Source organism: Leopardus geoffroyi, chromosome A1 (assembly GCF_018350155.1).
Source record: "Leopardus geoffroyi isolate Oge1 chromosome A1, O.geoffroyi_Oge1_pat1.0, whole genome shotgun sequence".
Taxonomy (NCBI): domain Eukaryota; kingdom Metazoa; phylum Chordata; class Mammalia; order Carnivora; family Felidae; genus Leopardus; species Leopardus geoffroyi.
This window is the reverse complement of record NC_059326.1, coordinates 207,712,558-207,724,586: the sequence shown is the minus strand read 5'-3', so window position 1 is coordinate 207,724,586 and position 12,029 is coordinate 207,712,558. Positions and strand designations below refer to the sequence as shown.

Genomic DNA, 12,029 nt, shown 5'->3' with positions numbered 1-12,029 from the left:
AAACTCGAAATCAATCACAATAAAAAATTTGGAAAGGTAACAAATACTTGCAGACTGAAGAACATCCTACTAAAGAATGAATGGGCTAACCAAGAAGTTAAAGAGGAAATTAAAAAGTATATGGAAGTCAATGAAAATGATAATACCACAACCCAAACCTCTGGGACACAGCCAAGGCAGTCATAAGAGGAAAGTATATAACAATCCAGGCCTTCCTAAAGAAGGAAGAAAGATCTCAGATATACAACATAACCTTATGCCTTAAGGAGCTGGAAAAAGAACAGCAAATAAAACTCAAACCCAACAGAAGACAGGAAATAACAAACCAAGAGCAGAAATTAATGCTATCAAAACCAAAAAAAAACCAGTAGAACAGATCAATGAAACCAGAAGCTGGTTCTTTGAAAGAATTAACAAAATTGATAAACCACTAGCCAGTTTGATCAAAAACAAAAAGGAAAGGACCCAAATAAATAAAATCAAGAATGAAAGAGGAGAGATCACAACCAACACAGCAGAAATAAAAACAATAATAAGAGAATATTATGAGCAATTATATGCCAATAAAATGGGCAATCTGGAAGAAAAGGACAAATTCCTAGAAACATATACACTACCAAAACTGAAACAGGAAGACATAGAAAATTTGAACAGACCCATAACCAGGAAGGAAATCGAATTATTAATCAAAAATCTGCCAAAAAACAAGAGTTCAGGGCCAGATGGCTTTCCAGGGGAATTCTACCAAACATTTAAGGAAGAGTTAACACCTATTCTCTTGAAGCTGTTCCAAAAAATATAAATGGAAGGAAAACTTCCAAACTCTTTCTATGAAGCCAGCATTACCTTGATTCCAAAACCAGACAGAGACACCACTAAAAAGGAGAACTATAGACCAATTTCCCTGATGAACATGGATGCAAAACTTCTCAACAAGATATTAGCCAACTGGCTCCAACAATACATTAAAAAAATTATTCACCATGACCAAATGGGATTTATACCTGGGATGCAGGGCTGGTTCAATACCTACAAAACAATTGACATGAGTCATCACATCAATAAAAGAAAGGACAAGAACCATATGATCCTCTCAATAGATGCAGAGAAAACATTTGACAAAATACAGCATCCTTTCTTGATAAAAATCCTCAAGAAAGTAGGGATAGAAGGAGCATACCTCAAGATCATAAAAGCCATATATAAATGGCCCAACACTAATATCATCCTCAATGGGGAAGAATTTAGAGATTTTCCCCTAAGGTCAGGAACAAGACAGGGATGTCCACTCTTGCCACTGTTATTCAACATAGTATTGGAAGTCTTAGCCTCTGCAATCAGACAACACAAAGAAATAAAAAGCATCCAAATTGGCCAGGAGGAGGTCAAACTTTCACTCTTTGCAGATGACATGATACTCTATATGGAAAATCCAAAAGATTCCACCAAAAAACTGCTAGAATTAATTCATGAATTCAGCAAAGTTGCAGGATATAAGATCAACGCACAGAAATCGGTTGCATTCCTATATACCAACAATGAATCGACAGAAAAAGAAATCAAGGAATCAATCCCGTTTACAGTTGCACAAAAAGACCCATAAAATACCAGGAATAAATCTGACCAAAGAGGTGAAAAATCTATACACTGAAAACTACAGAAAGCTTATGAAAGAAATTGAAGAAGACACAAAAAAAAAAAAAAAATGGAAAAAGATTCCACGCTCCTGGATAGGAAGAAAAAATATTGTTAAAAATGTTGATACTACCCAAAGCAATCTACATATTCAATGCAATCCCTATCAAAATAACACCAGCATTCTTCACAGAGCTAGAACAAAAATCCTAAAATTTGTATGGAACCAGAAAAGACCCTGAATAGCAAAGCGATCTTGAAAAAGAAAACCAAAGCAGGAGGCATCACAATCCCAGACTTCAAGCTATACTACAAAGCTGTAATCATCAAGACAGTATGGTACTGACACAAGAACAGATGCTCAGATCAGTGGAACAGAATAGAAAACCCAGAAATGGACCCACAAACGTATGGCCAACTCATCTTTGAGAAAACAGGAAAGAATATGCAATGGAATAAAGACAGTCTCTTCAGCAAGTGGTGCTGGGAAAACTGGACAGTGGCATGCATAAGAATGAACCTGGACCACTTTCTTACACCATACACAAAAATAAACTCAAAATGGATGAAAGACCTCAATGTAAGACAGGAAGCCATCAAAATCCTCGAGGAGAAAGCAGGCTAAAACCTCTTTGACCTTGCCTGCAGCAACTTCTTACCCAACACTTCTCTGGAGGCAAGGGAAACAAAAGCAAAAATGAACTACTGGGACCTCATCAAAATAAAAACCTTCTGCACAACAAAGGAAACAATCAGCAAAACTAAAAGGCAACCGACAGAAGAACAGAGGGTTACTGGAGGGATTGTGGGAGGGGGGATGGGCTAAATGGGTAAGTGGCATTAAGGAATCTACTCCTGAAATCATTGTTGCCTTATATGCTAACCAATTTGGATGTAAATTAAAAAAAATTAAAAAAATTAAATTAAAAAAAAAAGGTGATGTTTAAGGTTTTCAATCCCAATTTAAATGGGATGCTGGAACTGAACATTTTGTAGGAAATGGGTTGTCTGGAAGAGCTTCCTTTGAGAGAAAGATTCAGCAAGAAAGATTGCACCATAATCTAGTGTCTCATCTAGGAACTGGTGGACCATCCTCAGTCAGGTATGAAAAGTCAACCAGAAGACATTAGTGTCCTTAGAACTATCATGTATGTAGGGGAAGGGAACTTGATCTTCATTATCCATTAAACACAAAATATGGAAACTGAATGAAGAAACTTACATAAAAAACTGGTACAAAATAAATGAAAACAACAGGACTTCATAAAAAACAAGTGAACCTTAAGACTACCCAGAGTAACAGGATTCCCACAGGAAACAATTTCCACTGAGGATTAAGCCTGTAATAAAAAAATTACTAAGTACACAAGTCAGAAAAAAATGCCATGAGAATGAATCAGTACTCAATAGGCAAAAAATTGCAGTGCAGAAATTATATATTCTCGAGCAACTAGAGAAAGACTCCCAAATGAACATGTTTAACATCTTCAAAGAGATAAAAGTATGAAAATAATCCAATAGGGTAGGATTAATTAATTCAAAATGGATTAAGGTCTTGAAGGTGAGATCTGTAACCATAAAGCTCTTAGAAGAAAACATAGGAAACTCCTTGACATGGGTCTTGGCAGTGACTGTTTGAATCTAACACAAAAAGCAAAAGCATCAAAAGCAAAAAAACAAAGACAAAAAACAAACAGAAAAACAAAAACAAAACACAAAACGCAAAAAACAAGTGGGACCACAGCAAACTAAAAAGCTTCTGCACAGCAAAGGAAATCAACAAAATGGAAAGGCAACCTACTGAATGGGAGAAAATATTTGCAAACCATATATCTGATAAGGGGCTAATATCCAAAATTCATAAAGAGCTCATGCTACTCAATAGCAAATAATAATAATAATAATAATAACTTGATTAAGGAATGGGCAGAAGAAGATCTGAATAGACATTTCTCCAAAAAAGACATACAGATGGCCAGTAGGAACATAAAGGATGCTTAATATCAATGCAAATCGCCACCACAGGGAGATATCACCTCACACCTGTTTGAATGGCTATTATCAAAAACATAAAAAACCAATAAGTGTTCGTGAAGATGTGACAAGTGAGAACAAGTGTTAGTAAACCCACGCACACTACTGGTGGGAATGTAAATTGGTGCAGCCACTATGGAAAATGTTACGGAGTTTCCTAAAAAAATTAAAAATAGAACTACTATATGATCCACCAATTGTGGTGGATCTTCTGGTTATTTATCTGAAGAAAATGAAAACACTAACTCAAAAAGATATATGCACCCCTATGTTTATTGCAGCCCTATTTATAATAGCCAAGACATGGAAGCAACTTAAGTGTCCATCAATGGATAAATGGATAAAGAAACTATGGTATATATATGCAATGGAATATTATTCAGCCATAAAAAAGAATAACATTTATGCACCTTGAGGGCATCATGGCAAATGAAATAAGTCATACAGAGAAAGAGAAGTGCTATATAATCTCTTATACGTGGAATCTAAAGAAACAGAAAAACAAAACACCAAACTCATAGATACAGAGAACAGATTGGTGGTTGTGAGAGGTGGAGGTGGGGGTGGAATGGGAGAAACTGGTGATCTGTTTTTTTTAGCTTAAATAAAAATGAATAAGTAATAATAATAATAATAATAATAAACAATAAGGAAACATCTCTAAGATATATTTTAAGTGATGAAACCAGACATGGATCAGTGTATATACTTTACTACCATTGGGTTAAGAACACAAATCGAGAAGGAAGGTGTGTGTGTGTGTTTCTTATTTGCTTGCATATTAAGAAAAAGATGTAGAGATGAGCATCAATAATAATAATACCAAATAGTTCCTGAACACCTTCCCCAAATTCAAGTCTTTGGTTAGTCTTTTACAAGTGTATCTTACTGTGAGTCCATGAGTCCCAAGCACCTTCTGTGCCCACAGTCTAGTTTTTGCTTTTAACTAAAGCAAACATATAAAAACCTTGTTTTAGATAATTGACCCTGCTACTGTGTCCATATATGTTTGAAACAAAAGTCAGTGCCTTGGCAAAAGTCCGCTATATATAGAACAGACATAAGGAAGGCCAGGAGCTTATGCTATCATTAGAAATTCCTCCTATTCGGAACACTATGTATTGGATAATGGAATAATATTCAATTGACCCAACCAGATTTTGTAGCAGATAGCATTTCCTTGGAAAGAGACTCCGAGCATCTGAGTTTGTATGCAATCGATTTATTAGCATGTGTTTTGGGGGAAAATATGTTAGGAGTATGGGGAGCACAATTGGGAATAAGGGGAAGTTCAATTGTAATGCTCTTGCAACAGAGGCTTCAGCAAATCATACAAGAAGCTCCAAAGCTGAATAGTGCTCCAGAGCTGTCCCAATTGACGCAAGAGGGACGGCCCATCAGATACCAACCACATTGACCAGTTATCAGATATGGGCTTCTTTCAGATTGGGAGCATAATCTTGGGCACCACTCCCTGTTACAGGGCAATTCCTGAAGAGAGACTCAGCTGTGAAATGTCAGCAGGTAACACTCATAGGAGGTGGGGGGATGGGTGCTTGATCCTGAAGGCAGACCCGGGCTGTGTACCATGACATCCTCCACAGAGTCTTAGGAAATTTTGAATGCAGAAGGCACTGAGAAAAGATAGTCAGAAGCAGTAGAAGCAGAGGTGATAAAGAGAGAGATAAACCGAGTCATGAAAATGGCAGTGTTATTACAGTATTAACAACAAGATAATTAGGTTGCTACAACAATTTTTGAATATCTTGAGAGGGTTTTGTATCTTTAACAGTGATAAATTATATTTCAGATCTTCATAAACACGAACTGTAATTGTGGAGGCAATTGTATTGTCTGTATCTGTTTCTTGCAATCCGAAAAAGCAAACCTAAAAGACATAGGTCTTGGGTATTTAACTTTGAAGTGCATCTTATGCAAGGGTATTTATAAGAACATGTGAAGAAACCTTCATTGAAAAATATTAAAAGACTTTTAGAGAGATTAGGAATTTTGCTTACTTGCTTAAAAAAATTATAGTTGACCCTTGAACAATGCTAACAAAGGTTAGGGGTACTGATGCCCCACACAGTTGAAGATCTATGTATAACTTTTGACTCTCCCAAAACTTAACTACTAAGAGCTTACTGTTGACCAGAAGCTTTACCAATCACATAAAGAGTTGATTAATACACACTTTGTATGTTATATGTGTTATATAGGGTATTATTACAATAAAGTAAGCTAGGGAAAAGAAAATTTTATTAAGAAAGTTGTAAGGAAGAGAAAATATATGTATAGTACTATACTGTAAAATATCCACATATAAGTGGGCTCATTCAGTTCAAACTCATGTTGTTCAAGGGCCAATCATTACAGTTAAACAAATAATAGTTCTGTTTAAATGTAGAGGTAGAAGATGTAAAATTGCATGCTAAAAGACCTATAAAGTCTGCTTTGTCCATTTTATGTGTTCACTATTTATCCTCTGTTTACATGGATAGCCTAGACGTTTAATACACGTTAGTTTAAGACCTAATTTTCAAATTAAGTAACCTCAAAATGCATAGTTTTGTCCCTAGTGATATAAAATAAGTTGCTCTCACCTTGAGAAGTTTTTGGGTTTTTTCTGGTTTCACAGGCAATTCCTGTAAATGCCATTGGGCAGGTACACAGACATTCTCCATCCAGCAAGATCACAGTACCTCCATGTTGGCATGGGTTGCATTTCCTCACATTGAATTCGGTGATATAATCTTCAAGGGCTCTTTCTAAATTCTGTTTCTTTAGGTGTGCGTCTTTTATTTTCACTGGAACCAAATTATATATAGGAGACAGCTACAAGAAAGCAAAATATTTAATTTTAGAACTTTTTCTACTGATGGAGCTTGTGCAGTACCATTCACTGAATTATTTGTCCATTCATTAATTCAACAAAGGTTGTTTTTTTTTTTTTAACGTTTATTTATTTTTGAGACAGAGAGAGACAGAGCATGAATGGGGGAGGGTCAGAGAGAGGGAGACACAGAATCCGAAGCAGGTTCCAGGCTGCGAGCTGTCAGCACAGAGCCTAACGCGGGGCTTGAACTCACAGACCGTGAGATCCTGACCTGAGCCGAAGTCGGACGCTTAACCGACTGAGCCACCCAGGTGCCCCTCAACAAAGGCTTATTGAATGATTATTATTGGCAGGTATGATGTTTGCTGATAGACTATAGGAGTGATCAAAGCTAGGCATGATCTCTGTGATCATTATGGAGGTAAGGAGGTCACATTATGCAAGCAAGAAAACTGATAGTAAAATAATCACACAGATAAAATGGAAACCATGATAGGTACTATATGGAATGGGTCTATGTGTTTTAAAAATGGACAATCATGGACTTAAACTTTTCTCAGGATAACATACTGACATTATTTTGTGAATTGTTTATGCTGCCTTTTCCCCTCCTCCTCTCTTCCAACAGGTAGCCAGTGTCTCTTGTCAAACTGGGGCTTTGTGTGCAAGGCCAAGATCAGAAAGCCCCTGAAGGCAAATTCTTTGTTGGCTTTCCCCCACCCATAAAAGCCTGAACTCACTGAGGAATTTTTACTGGGAGAAAGGGTGTGAGAAGAATGCCACTGAGGCAGGAGATTCCTCCTGACTTAGTACGTCCCTCAGGGGACAAGAAACCATAAACTGGATCTCTGGCAGCTATTTGAGGAAAAGCAGAGAGTCCCTAGAGAAGGTAGGTCCATATCAAGGACTAGGGATCCAGTTTTGCCAGGGACTCCCATGTACAATCTTTGCATAGAAGGCTTGGAACCACTTGACTTCAAGGGAACATGTGAGTTTGAACAATGAGGTTATTAGGGTGACCACCGTGGATTAAATACATACATATATTCCCAGTTCCCCAACTGAAGCATCAGGGTTCTTGTATTGATCTGGGCAATAAGACCTCCCTGAACCCCATCCAACAAATGATTAAAGGATGAATTTTCCAGCAGTAGGAAGGGATGGAATCTCAATACGAAATTTAATTAGAATTAAAGAAAATGAAGTAATATGGTTTCTTCTGCATAAATTCCTGGGGTCAAATACATAGTTGCTACAACTGAATTGAGGAAGCTTAGAAGGGCTATCCTGAGAAAAATGACCCTTCCGCTGAGATTTGAGGTGCTGGGACAGAAAGAAGAGCATTCCAGTCATACAGAATTTGAAATGTCACTATGGTGGAGGGGTGCCTGGGTGGCTCACTCAGTTGAGCATCCCAGGATCCTGGGATTGAGACCTGTATCAGGTTCTGCGCTGAGCCTGGAACCTGCTTGTGATTCTCTCTTTCTCTACCTCTGCCCCTCTCCCCCACTCGCTAGCTCTCTCTCTCTTTTTTTTTTTTTTTCAACGTTTATTTATTTTTGGGACAGAGAGAGACAGAGCATGAACGGGGGAGGGGCAGAGAGAGAGGGAGACACAGAATCGGAAACAGGCTCCAGGCTCCGAGCCATCAGCCCAGAGCCCGACGCGGGGCTCGAACTCACGGACCGCGAGATCGTGACCTGGCTGAAGTCGGACGCTTAACCGACTGCGCCACCCAGGCGCCCCGCTAGCTCTCTCTCTAAAACAACAACAACAACAACAACAACAACAACAACAACAAAATTCTTATGGTGGAAAAGCCACAACATATGTAGAAGGTGTCTATATCAGCAAATTCAGTTGTGTGACTCAAAGACTTCTTTGAGTAAATAAATCATTAGAAACTGAGGTCCTTCGGTGGCATAGCACTTTGAAACAGGAGGCTACAAATTTAAAAGGAACTGGAATCCAAAGACTCAAGAAAGAGATTAAAACAAAAATACTACATGTGGGTAATGATGGATTGAATAATGTCAACTGAACTTTTTTTCTCTGAGGGAAATGACAAATAAAACCAAATTAAAAATCTGCTTGAAGGCCCTGGAGAGTTAATGAGGTAATACATATTCGGCTACGTTCTGGGAGGAGGTGGAAATTCAGGGAGGTGAGCCTAGTATTTTGGGGCCACAGTCCCCTTTTGACACATTTGCCTAATTTGGGAACAGGCTGCAGAGGGACTGAGGTAAAGGAGCACATCACTGGGCTGGTGGGGGTGGGGGGAAAGGTTGGTATTCAGGGACAGCAAAGGAAAAGAAGCCATGCTTTGGGTTGGGACCCAAAGCCCTACAGTCCTGGAAGTGAGAGGGAGCCAGAAGTGGGTGGCCTTGCAGAGACTGCAGTCTGGTTCGCATTAAAAAAATCTTGAATCATTGTAACCCCAGAAGCTTTCCAGATGTAAACATATATTTTCTTTGGAAGAAAAGAAAATCATTCCAAGGCCTCACGCTACTCCTAGAAGAATTTTTAAAGTGTAATATTCAGCCCCCAATAAAAATAACTAGGTATACAAGGAAACAAGGTGACATGAACAAGAACCAGTAGAAACCCTAGAAGCTAAAGCAGAGCTGTGAGGATGACAAGATTTGATCTACCAGACAGACTTTTGAAGCACTATGTTTACATGAGTCGGGCCATAAGGGAGAAGATCAGCAATTGTAGCAGAAAACCAGAAGTTACTTTTTAAAACAGAGGACTTGGGAAAAATAAACAAATAGAGATATTATAAGTTGATATTAGGGGCACCTGGGTGGCTCAGTCAGTTAGGCGTCTGACTTCAGCTCAGGTCACCGTTTTGAGGTTCGTGGGTTCGAGCCCTACATCGGGCTCTGTGCTGACAGCTCAGAGCCTGGAGCCTGCTTTGGATTCTGTGTCTCCCTCTCTCTCTTGTCTCCCCCCACCCTTGCTCTCTCTCTGTCTCAAAACAAATAAATAAACATTTTGGGGGTGCCTGGGTGGCTCAGTCGATTAAGCTTCTGACTTCTGCTCAGGTCATGATCTCACGGTTTGTGAGTTCAAGACCCCCCACCGTGCTCTGTGCTGACAGCTCAGAGCCTGGAGCCTGCTTCAGATCCTGTGTCTCCCTCTCTCTCTGCCCCTCCACACTCACGCTCTGTCTCTCTCTGTCTCTCAAAAATGGATAAATGTTAAAAAAAAAAAAAGTTGACATTAATATGCCAGTTTATGGACTGGTTAAATAGAAGCTGTGATACAACAGAAGCAAAATTAATGAATTAGAATATAGGTAAGGAGAAAATACTGACAATGAAGCATAAAGTGATAAAAGATTGGGAAATACAGAAAGAAGGTAGGAAACATAAAAGACAGGGTGACTGGGTGGCTCAGTCAGTTAAGCATCTGACTCTTGATTCTGACTCAGGTCATGATCCCAGGATCGTGGGATCAAGCCCCCCGCATTGGGATCCATGCTGGAGCTCTATGTCTCTCCCACTCTCTCTCTAAAGTAATAATAGTAAAAATGGATAGGGGGAGAAGAGAAAAGATCCATATAATTTGAATCCCAGAAGGAGAGAATATTTAAGAAGCAATATTTGAAGAGCTAATGGCTGAGAGTAAAACAAGCCAGTGGAAGATACAGAGGTACCCCATTAATGAAAAGCAAAGCTATAATTTTTTCTTTTCACACACAGCCATATCAGGGTAAAACTACTAAAAAAACAAAGATAATGGAGTAGATCTTAAAATCATCTAAGTAAAAAGTCATAGCACTTTGAAAGTAGACTGATATTTGATTTTAATAGATATAATCAATGATAGAAATTGTTCTTGGACAATGAGATATTCATAGGGGATTTCTTAAAAGGTCACTTCAAAGGTTATACCACTCACAGAAAAACAAATCTAGTTTGATTGTAGATCAAAAAGTAAAAGCAAAACAATAAAGCTTCTGCAAGAAAATATATAGGACAGCATCTTCAAGACCCTGAAGTAGGGAAAGATTTTAAACAGGACATAATGGCACTAACTATAATGAAAGGAAATATATATATATATGACTATGTCAAAATAAAAAAAAAAACCCCAACATTATAATTCCTGATATGATGTACTGAGAAGGACACAATGTCACGTCTGTGGTATCTTTCCAAATGGATAACCTCAATCTTCTCTAAGCCTAAATTGAGGGACATTTGACATAACAGCTGACTCATCAAAAAATGTCAAGGTCCTGAAAGATGAGAACAGTCTGAGAAACTGTCCCAGAATCAAGGAGACTAAGGGGCCATTACAACTAGTTGCAGTGTGGGATCTTGATCGGATCTTGGAACAGATAAAAGATATTAGGGGAAAAACTGGTGAATTTTAAATAAGCTCTGTAGGTTAGACAATGCTAATTTTCTTATTTTGATCAACTGCACGATGGTTGTGTAAGTTGTTAACATCAGGGGCTGCCGGTTACAGGGTGCATGTGAACTCTGTGCTATTTTTGCAGGTTTACTGTCTGTACTATTTATGCCATTTTACAGTAAGTCTAAAATTATTTCAAAATAAAAAGTAAAAAGGAGAACATCTGTTACAAAAAATATCATTGAAAGGTGAAGGTCCTCAAATGAAAAAAAACTTTTTATAATACCTTTAAGTGAGACTAGGCTTATATCCAGAATATACCAAGAACTTCCACAGTCAATGCAAATGTTCACCAGTACACTCTTTTATAAATTAGTATATAGGATTTAGATTTTAACTATGTTATATTTATTTGGAAGAAAGTAGCCTCTTACAGACATTGCCACATTGGCATGAACAACATAAGCATGTGGCAGAGTTATTTTGATTTTTGGGAAAAGACATTCATCTTGTTTTACCTTTTAAAGGAAAGTCAAGGCCAGATAATCTAAGATACAGGAAGAGAGGGTCATGGGGAAACTACAATGGGGATGAAATGCATAAACAAAGTGTTCAAAGAGATAAAGAGGAAGGTCATGTAATGACCATAATTTCAGAGAAGCCTCAAACCCTGGAGGCAAAACTCCCTCAAGAAGACAAAGAACAATGAAAATGTACTTGGTGAAGTGTCTTTTTCTGATAAACTTTGGCTTTCCATTAATTAAGAGAACAGTTCTCCTTTGTCTCCTACACTAGCTAATTGTATCTTTCTACTATTTGTAGTCATGAAACATGAAACATGCTAACATACAAATAAATTGAAATATAGTTTAAAAATGAAGTACATTAAAAAATAATAAATAAAATGAAGTAAATTGAGGTTTCTTATATATACAGAGAGAGAATCCCAAGCAGACTCCTGCGTTGTCAGCGCAGAGCGCTACGTGGATCTCAAGCCCACAAACCATGAGATCATGACCTGAGCTGAAATCAAGAGTTGGAGGCTTAACTGACTGAGCCACACAGGCACCCCATATGAGTGTTATTTTTATCCCTATACAAGTGAGTTAGGACTGACTTTCACTACATCTTTATAACTGTAATGAGGACAACACAGAGC

At 38.1% G+C, this 12,029-nt stretch overlaps 1 protein-coding gene across 1 annotated transcript in view; it reads right to left on the bottom strand.

Moving 5' to 3' along the window:
- Positions 1 to 4,871: 4,871 nt before the first annotated feature.
- C9 (complement C9) overlaps positions 4,872 to 12,029 on the bottom strand; it is a 54,274-nt gene continuing 47,116 nt past the window's right edge. Inside the window, exons 10-11 of the mRNA XM_045439723.1 lie at positions 6,273 to 6,504; positions 4,872 to 5,303 (exon numbers count right to left, since the gene is read on the bottom strand). Coding sequence (XP_045295679.1) covers positions 5,278 to 5,303; positions 6,273 to 6,504 — 258 coding nt within the window. The 3' untranslated portion in view covers positions 4,872 to 5,277. The remainder of the gene's footprint in view (positions 5,304 to 6,272; positions 6,505 to 12,029) is intronic.